The sequence below is a fragment of the Nestor notabilis genome, unplaced genomic scaffold, assembly GCF_000696875.1.
Source record: "Nestor notabilis isolate BGI_N333 unplaced genomic scaffold, ASM69687v1 scaffold20821, whole genome shotgun sequence".
Classification (NCBI taxonomy): Eukaryota; Metazoa; Chordata; class Aves; order Psittaciformes; family Psittacidae; genus Nestor; species Nestor notabilis.
In genome coordinates, this window is record NW_009915620.1 from 49,553 (window position 1) to 61,367 (window position 11,815).

At 43.7% G+C, this 11,815-nt stretch overlaps 1 protein-coding gene across 1 annotated transcript in view; it reads left to right on the forward strand.

The window, feature by feature from the left end:
- IQCA1 (IQ motif containing with AAA domain 1) overlaps positions 1-11,815 on the forward strand; it is an 87,376-nt gene that overhangs the window by 39,957 nt on the left and 35,604 nt on the right. The window contains exons 7-9 of the mRNA XM_010024241.1: positions 3,605-3,716; positions 7,228-7,303; positions 11,656-11,762. Coding sequence (XP_010022543.1) covers positions 3,605-3,716; positions 7,228-7,303; positions 11,656-11,762 — 295 coding nt within the window. The remainder of the gene's footprint in view (positions 1-3,604; positions 3,717-7,227; positions 7,304-11,655; positions 11,763-11,815) is intronic.

The window sequence follows — 11,815 nt, forward strand, 5'->3', positions numbered from 1 at the left end:
TTGAAGAAGTGAGCATTTTATAAGGCTTCATAAAGACACTTTGGGGAAAATAAAATACAAATTAATCACTTCACGAACCATTGCTGCGTTATTATACATTCTATATTTCTTTATCCTTTGACAACTCTGACCTTACTTGACTTTGTAATGAAGCTGGCCTCCTGCACAAAGTGCTTCCATGGTGTTTTACAAATACCTCTCCAAAAGGGATGCCAAAGAGATCCCCACGCAAAGTACTTGGTGGTTTAGTCAGGAAAATACATACTCTCTCTTGACTGAAGAGAAGCTTCTCTCTACACACTCTTCAAGAGAAATTCAAGGTTCTGAGACATCAGTGTAGGCTCCCGCATCTGTTCCAGATGTCTGTCCCTAGTGGGTTTTCATGTTTTGCTCCAAAGACAACCAGCAGATGTGACAACTTTTAGCTTTGCCCTTATCCTGCCGCCAACAAAATTATGATCTCTTCCTGTAGTTCATTAAGTCTCATCACCATGAAAACAAGTCAAGAGAGTTGTCATTTAGCAGGCACAATCCCCCTCTTCCAGCTCCCCCTCATTTCCAGTCTTAAACAACTTAGTAGGAAAAGAGATGCTTATAAAGAGTTTGGTTGTGCATTCGACTGCACTGCCACATCACGGTAATCACAGCATCGGATGCAGCAGCATCGAGAGAAGCAGGGGGAGGTAAAACACTGGCTTGGCACTCTGTGCAATACTACTCTGTAATTAGTATTCATCACTACCAACAGCTGAAGATCCCCATGAACCCCTGTAATCACTAAATGGCAGTGGAAGAGATCCCCAGAAGATAGTTAATATTAGCAACCCCGACTGTTCCCAGGTAGGGTCAGTACAACACCACCATGCAGTCAAACGCTGCAATATTCACACACTTTGGCACTGCAGAAGTTTAGCAACACGCTTGAACCGATGCATGAATAGAAAAGCCAATTTGACTTCTGTGGCTTTTCAGTTTAGAGGAAAACATCTTTTCAGCCCTGAAAGAAAATGCTACTGGGGAAGAGTCATCCCTCAACAGGAGTCCTACATCAGGGGCTGGGGGGAGGCTAAACTTCCTCTGCTCTTCCTGAAGCACATGCTCTTCCTCAATGGTAAGAGTTTTATAAGGGCTTTCAGAACCATTTCAAAAAGAGGCAACCTCGCAAAGAAAAGGACAGTCTAAAATAATTTAGGAAGACATCTGCTTTTATTTCCACTATGAAGTTTTCTTCAGGGGAGAAAAAACCCTGTATTACAATGTGGGCCAATTGCTTAGTATCTCAAACTAACGCTTGCTTGCCCTTCCCTTTCTTTCCTGCTCTTTTGTCAGATTCTTCAGGCATCTTCTTATAGCCAGAGGGAAAATTGCTCTGCATAGAAGAGTACAAGTCATTCAAGTTTAGATACACACCCAGCTTTACCCCAGCTCCCAGGCCTCTGCGATTATGGAGCTGCTGAGAGCAGGGGTCAAAGCAGACATGGAGAAGCTGCACCAAAAGAGCATAGAGAAGGTGTATCTGACACAGAAAAGGAAAAATCATATTTGCTCTGTCATCTCTTCTGGGAAGCAGAGAGGCACCTCAGAGAAGTCAGGCTCCACGTGCTGTCGGCATTGCCAGCTGCATGATCTTCTATGATTTGGGTTGGAAGGTACCTTAAAGCTCATCCAGCTCCAATCCCTGCCACGGGCAGGGACACCTTCCACTAGAGCAGGTTGCTCCAAGCCCCTGTGTCCAACCTGGCCTTGAACACTACCAGGGATGGTATGATTTCACCAAAACTACTTGGCATCTCAGACTACATATATGATGCCAAAGCATCCAGGAAAGAGACTCTACAGGTGTTATTTGGACTCACAAGAGCTCTGCCTGCAGTCACTGAGCATGTTCCTAGATACAGCTTTTTGTGTTACTGTGCATTCCATTCAGTGCTAATTGCAAGCACCATTTTCCTGTTCCCTGTATGAGCACTTAGTTCAGCACTTTGCACCATAGCTCAATACTGCAGCTCTGAAAACACTAAACATGTATTTTTGTCTTGCCATCTTACAAAACAGCTGAAGGATAAAGACAGTTCAACAATTCAATCCCATTATAGCAGGTTCATGAGAACAGAAACTCTGCATAACCCCTTTCAGTATCGTCCATCTGTATAAGAACATGAAAGCAAGTAATTCCAATCAGAGTCTGGATTTACTTACATGATATATAGATGTACTTATACTGTCACCAGTATTTACTCCAAAATGCTGCTTAAAATTAAAAGCTTTTCTCAAGCAAAAGTGTGTTTAGAAAAACCCACCCCTGAGATACCAGAAACTATTACAGTGACCCTTTGATAGGGAGTCAGAGCAGAGGGTGGCTGCATCAAGGCTGGATTTCTAGCAGAGTACCAGCGCTATAACAAAGGATAGAATTCGAGTAGCTCTGTTGCTTTTGGATACAACAGGCCTGCTGGGACACTGAAAACCTATTTTGAACTCTAGTCAATCTGTTAAGCTATCTGAGGGAATGAAATGCTTCGCTGCTTATCACCGCAAGATATGACTGAATGGTGCTTGGGGGTTAAATTACCATATTTAATTAAATGTAAGATACTGAAATGCTTGGGGAAATCCACTAATGAAATTTCACTGGCTGCAAAGCGCAGCCCTTGTCATTGTCCCCTTCCACTGGCCAGGCTTCAACGCGTTAAAAGGCATTCCTTAGAAAACAAGAATTCTTACTGTTCTAGGAAGCAGGTCTTCCAATTGGGAATGTTTCATTTTCTAGTCTTTCATGGTACTGCCAATAGTAGTGTTCCATTAATAAACTTCAATGACCACAGAGTTTCTGATTAACACTCATCAGCAAATGATCTTAGAATTCCTCTCAGGGACAAGAGAGCACAATGGAAGGTGCCTGGGAACAAGAGAACGGTAGGAAAAGCAAATTCCACCCTCTGCCTTTTTCAGATAATAAAGTATAAATGGCCAGGAACCAAAGTTATGGAAATTGATGTCGCTGTACCCAGTTATCAGCTGCTGGTAGCTTGCAGGGATGAAGATGCTGGGCTATCCACGTATATCTGTCAGAGTTTGTCACAATATCTCTATCCACCCTCTCAGCCACCAGAACAGTTTCAGTCTTTAGCCATATATTGAAATTAGACATGCCTTGAGGCAAGCTCTCAAAATCCATCTCTGTAAAATCAATCTGCCTTAGAAACACTGGGACAAATTAATAACCTGAGTTCCAAGTCCAGAGGGAACGTCAAGTTGTATGTCATTAGAACGCTGTGCTTCTGGGTGGCTTCAGGAATTGGTCTTTACTATCCCTCACAGCTGGGGACAGAGAAATCGCTTCTTTCCCAATGGGAGATTGGGATAGTCAGCGCCTGCGCTAAAGTTTGCTGGTGGGAGTGCCCTCAGCAAGAACTTAAAGGGCTTCTCTATAGTGGTCAACCCCTATGGAACGCATAGGGGACCATCAAGTGACATATTGGATATCATATTCCCCCAGTATGGGAAAGCTGAAAGTGAAGGAGGAAAAATACATACTGGTTCATACCTCCTACAGGACACGTAAAACACATTTTACACATGAAAATACTTGGCCGGCTCTTCCAGCTGCAGAACTGGCTGCCACAATGGAGAAGGCTTTGGAGAAAAAAGATCAGAAGGACAAAAAAGGAAAAGGAGGAGAGAAAGAAAAATCAAAAGACAAAAAGGAAGAGAAAGCTAAAAAGAAAGTAAGGGCATCCTGCAGCAAGGACAGCTTGTGAGAACAGAGCCAAAGCCCAGCCTAGTCAGCCAGCTGTGGGCAGAGGCTAGTAATTTACATTAGACTGGTCACCAAGGCTTCAGGCTTGGGTTCAGAAGACGGAAGAACTGGTGGAGGCCAGTCCCTCTCAGCCTTTCAATGACCTGGCTGATTCTGGGGAACTGATTTGTACCCCTCATATTTTAGGAATGGCCATTCATGTGGCATGGCTCAAGCTCAAGGGGAAGAACTGATTTAGGTGCCAAAGACGTAGATGAGGGGAAAATACACTTCAGGGCTTTGACATCATTGCCAAGACAGTGTGCACACACTTTTCAAAGCATTGTTGCTTCTTTTTCCATGCATATAACAAAAGGGTGCCCAGGTAGCTAACCAAGCATTGCCACTTTTCATGTGGGGTACAGAGAAGTTAGTTACTGCCACCCCCAGTATCCCTGGGGCAGCCAAAAGCATGCCAAGGAGAGCACAACACTGCACCAACTTTGCTCCTTCAACACCTTTCTCATCTGAGACACCCATTCTGCTCAATTGGCAACCCACCTCAGAGCTTGTATGGATTTGTCTTGTAAGTACAGCTCTTACCTGGCCAGCTGTGTCTTTTGTACTGCAAACTAGTGGTTTATAAGCCTCTAAATAGCAGTTATGCTTTTCCAGCCCACATTCTTAGGGCATGAGTTATCTTTTGCTTTAAGCCACGGTGGACACCACGTAAAGTAGAATATACTCCCCAGAGTCTTTGATGCACGAAGGGCTGGTTTCACAGCAGATATACTTCTGAATTACTTTGGGAGTAGCTTCACTGAGGAAAGCACCTGTGAAACAGTGCAGTGACCAAAGGGCATCTTCAAAAGCAAACTCTGCAACGAGAATTGTAGGCTTTTGCTGAAGCAGCAACTTTTGTTTCCCATCTACTTTATTGCATAAACGAAGTTGAAACAATATTTTATGGGTTTTTTAATAAGGGTCATTAATCTCTCCGGGAGTGTGCAGAGAAGAAGGGTGAGTTTTCTGGGGCAAAGCCTACTCTTCATTATGAGTTTTACACAGATACGTTTTAAGTCCTAGCCCTAGAATAACCATTAAACAAAAAAGATGCTTTTCTTGGACAACACCCATTAATCTGGCCAAAGCTCTCATAACAGCTAGCCAGGAATCTAAACTACGTGAACTTAGGAGGGATCAGTCTGAACTGGAAACTTAGGAAGGATCAGTCTGTCTAATTGGGAAGGTAGATATCCAAGTGTTAACTTGCAACTCAGCATCTTTGCTGGTTGAAAACGCTGTTTGGGCCATATGAAACAATGTTTGTGGGTTTGGGTTTGGGGTTTTCTCCCTTTTGTAAGTGAAAAGGGAGAGTAGGCTGAAGGAGCCACATACATAAATGTGTTTCCCAAACTCTTGCATCACTAACTAGGAAGGGTGGTGGCTGCTCCTGTGCAAACAGGGTATTTGTTGAGTTCTCATCACACATCTTCAGTCATTTGTCATCAGGGTGGCACTGTCACAGAGTGCACTGTCACAGCATTAGTGAAAGCATCATAGTCCAAGCAGTAGAAGGTAAAATTACTGGTACCAGTTCATTGTACCCTAGTGGCAGAGCAGAGCCAACCCGTGGGAGCAGCAGAGGAGGAAGGAGTGTAAGGCCTGCAGACCTAAGCCAAATAATACTGATGCCAAGTTGTTTGTTGTCAATAAGCCTTCTGGTGACTTGTACTAGTGCCGAGTTCAGCTCTGTGGGACCACTTCATGGTGTAACCCCCTAAGTCAGTGTATACACTGCAGATAAAAGTATATAGGTAATAGCTTAGAAAAGCTCTTGAAACTGGAGAGTTTAAAGACCACTGTAATAAACAGTTATAGAAGTCAGTAGCATCTCAGACAGCCCGTTTCCTTTTGAAAGCATTCTCAAGGCTGTCCTCTAATGGATTTCTGCAGCTTTGCCCTTGTCCCTGCTCCTTCCCAACTCAGCTGGCCCAGAACAAACCCTTGTGATGCCCCTGGTCTTGCAGAGGCAATGAAAAAGGCTGTTGCAGACAGCTGAGTCTAAGTCAAAATGAAACATTAATGTTCAGGCACATTGAAAACATCAAACTCAACCCAAGCTTCTGAAACCAGATGGCAACTCACTCATCAGCTTAAAAATCTGGCTTTCATGGGGTAAATTTGATTCTTTGTTGGTTTTGCACGTGCCAGGAGATAAGAACCAGCGATACCAAAAATGAATCTCAATCCCCTCCCAATTGTTTTGAAATGGGGTGAAATAACATAGAGCTCTGGGGCTTTATAACTTCATGTCGTTCTCATGTCTTCAGCCATCACAAGCCCTGTCTAGTAAAATTCTGAGCCATTATATCAGGTTCTCTATGGTTCATTGAGAAAGAACAAAGAGAACATTCTCTCCAAGGTTGTAATTCAGACAGGGGTGGAGGGAAATAGTATCTAAGAGCAGTTGAGAAAAGTTCTAACAGCAGGACGCTTATTAAAGTAAGTATAGGCTGTAAGTCACAGTGATGCGGGCAGAAAAGCACCCCACTTGTAGCTTCAGCTCTTAAAGAAAACAACAGTTTGATCCCAGAAGGAAACCTAAATATTTCTGAAAAGCCTGATAGCAATCTCTTAAGAAGCAGATTTGGTATCAAAGTAACTCTGTTTGCTTTCCTCCGTAAGGTGCTGATTTGATTTCCCATTGGGCACCTAAGAACAGAAGAAACCACCACACACACACACACACAAAAGGAAACCAAACAAAACCCACAGCTTCAGCACCATATGATCCCTCTTTTCAATAGCAGTGCACACGTTAGACCAGTCTGGCCTGCTTCACCCTAACATGCTGCAACCTGTCATCCTCACTGAACATAGTGCACATCCCTCTGCTTCATCCAGCGATGTTTGACAGTGAGACATGGCTTGTCTTTAGTGAAACCCATTAGCGAAATCTCCACACCAAACGTGCACAGTGGAATCAATGCAAAGATTTCCCTGTTGTTGAATGAGAACCACCTAGTGTGGGATAGGCTTTGGAAAGCTTCAGAAGCATGGTCAGACTGTTTTCCCTACCCCTGCTTAGACTGAAATGTGTACTGTTGGTTCCAGGTGCCTTAGTGCACTTAACACAGGACAAGCATGGAATGAATCAGTTGAGCATAGAAAAATACAAAAGCTGACTCAAAGGAAAAGAAGGTTGAGTCCAGACGAGGCCTGGGTTGGTCTGGAGAAGACTCCTTAAGGGGAGACCTTAGAGCAGCTCCAGTGCCTGAAGGGGCTCCAGGAAACCTGGAGAGGGGCTTTGGACAAGGGATGGAGGGACAGGACTATTCTATCATTCCATGGATCAATGCTGTCTTATTGATCACATTAAAACAAATATTTAAAAGTCTAATTAAAATTATGACACTTTCACACTTGCAATGTTTCTGTATATTAATATTCTGACTTTTCACAACCTTCTCCACTCCCCCATCTAGGAAGAGGATGAAGGCTGGAAAATGGCTCCAAGTAATTTCCTTTCAATAATGGAGGAAGGAAACAGTCAATACAAAGGTCAGTAGAAAAAGATAACAATTACAGCTGGGATGTTCTTCTAATTGAGCTTAATCTGAATGTCCTTCCCATAAGGTCAAGCTGAGCAGCTGCCCAAACTACTGGAACATTACACAAATGAGGACATTAGATTGAAAGGTATTTGGGAAGGGAGCCTTTCAGTACCTCAGGTCTTCTTAGGAGTCTGTCAAAATCATTGATCTAATGATACAGAAAGGTAAGTTTCTATGAGTAAAAGTGGCCAAACTACAACCAAAGTGCTTTAATGTTTGTGCAAGGTCTTTTCTGAGGGCAACGAAAGTGACATCTGAAAGAATTCAAAAGCACTACTGTAAATGAAGTGTCAGCATTAAGGCTTTCATGCTCCCGTAACTCTGCCTCCCTCTGTTCATGGAAAGAGTCCATGAATTCATTCACCCACGCAACCTTCAGCTAGGCAAATTACATTTCATTACATTTTTAATAGGAGTATCATCTTTCCGAGCAAAGGCACAAAAACTGCTGCTGGACCACGAACATACTTGCTTCACGCAACATGTGTGCAACTTAAACATAACTCAGGCTCAGAGCTAGGAGTCTGGCTGCCTTTTCACCCTGAGAAAGCACCCAAAAATCAGGGGTTTTCTCACTGGGAGGGAGGGAGCTTCTCACGAAAGGACATCTTGCTCTTTTCCAGATCTCTTCTATCCTCTCCTCTACACTTGGTGCTTGTCCATCTCCTCTTAAACACTTGTCCTCAGTGTGTGGCCTAGATACACAAGTTACAGTCCCTTGTGCTGTGCCTGGAAGTGCACTTGTTTGAAGTGGAAAGGAGCATCTGTCCCATGAACTAGAAGATAACAGCACACTAAGACTCCAATGGTCAGAGAAGCCAAACTGAAGACCTCAGTCGTACCATGTGCCTGAGCAAAGCTTTCGGGGTTTATTTTTCCTATATTTCACACAGATTCTATTCTCAACCAATTATTCGAAGTCTTCTAATAATTCTTTATTAACTATTAGAAGTCTGCTCCCACCCTGCAGAGTCAGAGTTGCTGAAATTCCAAATAGGAGAAGGCTCCATTATTCCCTCCTGCTGACAAGTTTTCTGCCTGGGTTGACTTGGCTGGAGGGAGCGGAGTGTACAACTTGCTGAACATAAATCAGTGCAGTTTTGCTTGGTGGCTGACTCGTAGCAATGAGAATTTTCTTACATGTTATAAATCATACAGGAGTGTTCCACAAAGGTCTCAGCATTTCCACTGCAGACTTTCCCACCCCATTTTTTGTTCCTCCTCTACCAAGCTAGATCTACTACCTAAACTTCACTGGAACTCATGAAGGCTTTTATTCTCCTAGAACTGTGTTTGGCAGTTTCACTAGTTGCTGAACTACATTTGCCAAGCTCCAGCTTAAACAACTTACTTTATACACATACTGTTGCATGACATCTACTTTTGCACTGGAACAGCAAGGCTGTAAGTGGAGCAAGTGTAAAGCAGCCTGAATCATTACCTGCATCTTCCTGGGTTTTGCTTCTGAAGTACTTCGTGCTATGAGGCAGCAAGATGCTAGTTCCCCCATTACACAGCTGGCCGGTTGATACTTATGCCTTGCTCCGTGTTGCAGAGGATATTTGAGTTCAACCCAAATACTCTACGACCCAAACTCGGAGGTGTGATGATGATATATATATTTTTAACCAGGCATCAAAAGATTCAGATCCTTTTTCCAGGAGGTTGAAAATTGCCATTTTAAGGGAATCTTCACTCTTCAGATACATTTATGTCCATTAACAGTTGCAAGTTGTTCTCTGAAATTCAGGGATATTGGAATTAGCTTCTAGTCTGCAGAGTGAGAACTAATGCTGCTGGGATGGCGATTGTCAGTAGCCACAGTAGTGCACTGGGCTGGCTTTTGAGTCCTGAGCTAGAGAGGTATGTGTATGAACTAGCCCAAAGAGAACCATGCATGCTATTTTAGAAGAGGTCATATAAATTGCATTGCATACACACATGCACGCAAAAAATAGCTCCTGTAGCTGGATGACCCTGTGTGTAACAGAATACCAGGCTCTTCTGGCAGCCAGAAAAAACACAGCATCCTCAGGCTCCTGGCCTCACTTTAAAACGAGCTTTGAAACATTCTGTTGGTCTATAAAAGAACAGCATCGCCTCTAACACCCATGAGTTATTGATCTCTCTTTTAAAGCGAAGGACCTCTAACCTAGTGGCCAATATAGCACTTGGAAAACTCATTGCCAGGGAAAGTCAGAGTCATCTGTGGGGATGTCACTGGTTTGCCTACAGTGGATGTTAACCACTAATCAAGTCACAAAACAGCAACAAACAACCATGATTAAAGAACCCCACAGAACAAAAATCCATGGACCCCTCTAAAGCCAGTCCTGCCGTGAAACACAGCACTTGACCCAGTCAGGAAAGCACTTACAAACTCACCTTAACTCCCATGTAACATCCCCTTTCCCCAAGCCTGGAGGAGGTACCTTTTATCTAGGGCAAATCAGCTTTCCCTCTTAAAATCCTACGTGACATCTGTCATGCCATCTGATGACCTGCAAGTAAGTTAAAGAAATTAGTGTCTATACCTTTGAGTTTCTTCCCTCATTACCAAAGAAAATCCACTGTCCTTCTCCAGCTCTTCCATTTTCAGTTGTGAAACTGAGAACACTCACCTGCAGAAACTATTCCCTGTGTGTAAAGCCACAAATACCCTGCACGTAATTGGACTCTGAAAATTTCTGGGGAGTAGAAATAGCAGCCACTGTTATAAAAACTGGGCTAAAACTTGAATGATCTCCTATGGGTACTGTGAAAACCTTGCTGAACTTACAGTGCCTTAGAAATGACAGTGGGCAGAGGGAAGAGTACCTTCTACAGAACAGGTTCATAAAGGAGCCTATGTTTTAAAGTGTAATTCTAAATCATCTGGAAACTGAATTAGCACATACTGCTGGAGATGAGCTGCCATTTATAAAGACACCATCAGGGCTTGAAATGCAAGGAAATACAAGGTATGAATTCTCTTCCTTTAAATTACCTCCAAATGTAGAAAGAGGGTGTTTCCATTAAACAGGTACCTTCTGCTATTAGTAGAGAATCCAGACATGCACCAAGCTTGCCAGACTTTTCCTTTCTAAAGAGCAAGTTGCAGTTTGCCTCCATAAAATTAGTTACGGGGTTGGGGGGATGATCATCAGTTTGCACAAGCTTGATTTGGTAGGTCTCCTTGTTACTTATCCTTTACAGAAGAGTAAGAAATGGAGATGCTATATCAGGTGGGCCTTGTCTCCTTTTGGGAAAGACTTCCTCTGCCTCTCAGTTACTGCATCAAGCTTTAAGCTCCCCAAAGTTAAAACGCTCTCTGTGTGCCTGTATATTGCTCATGGGTTGGATACGGGTTATTGCTCTGTGAAACTCACTGTCCCCTTTCACTCCTGTTTCCATGTGCTCAGTGCAGGCTTCTATAAAACCATGTAATAGTTTCAGTTGGAAGGGACCTTAAAGCTCACCCAGCTCCAACCCCTGCCACGGGCAGGGACACCTTCCACTAGAGCAGGTTGCTCCAAGCCCCTGTGTCCAACCTGGCCTTGAACACTGCCAGGGATGGGGCAGCCACAGCTTCTCTGGGCACCCTGTGCCAGCACCTCAGCACCCTCACAGGGAAGAGCTGCTGCCCAAGAGCTCAGCTCAGTCTCCCCTCTGGCAGGTTAAAGCCATAAAGCTTAAAGTTTAAGCCTCCTCCAGTGCTCCTGGACCATTTTGAGCCCATGTGAATTACTACAAAGGCTGACTTACAAGGTCACCTCAGCTTTAACTTAGCACTAGATAACTCGGCAGGAGAGCACAGGGAAACTTCCTGGTTTAAATTAAACACCTTCATTTGGTCTCCAAGCCTGCATTATGCCAGCCAAGAGACATGCATCAAGAACACGCTCCTCTGGACAGGAGTCCTGAGATTTAAGCACTATGCTACTACACAGAGAGAAGAATGCCAACATCGGGCACAATATGGTTTGGCCAATGCTGTAGTACCTGCTCTTGAAGGTGAACACCACTCCAGGCATTCAGCTTCACATCCTCCACATGACAACCTCTACATCCCATTATCCTCCTCAAGTCTGATAGCAATTTACAGCCCAAGGCAAAGAAAAAAGTTAACCTCAAGATTTACAGATCCTAACACAACAGGGCTGTGGACTTGGGAAGGGTCCCTAGAGCCTGCTACTTTCATACAGCTAATAATTTAACAGAAACTGCTAACAAGTGCCTTTTTTTTGCCCCCAGCAGCAGTTGAAGAAATCAATGGCTTCTGTAACTTTCTTCCCCTTTTTTCTCTCTTTTGGATAACAGCCGTTTGGCAGAACAGAGACGAGGGATGGGATTTTCTCCAGGATCATGACCCGGAGCTAATGAAAGAAAAGAAGCGGGAAGAAGTGGAGAAAGAGATCAGAGTGCAGGTGTGCTTACAATAGTCTGAGGACACTAATAATGTGCATCGCCTGTGTATGTT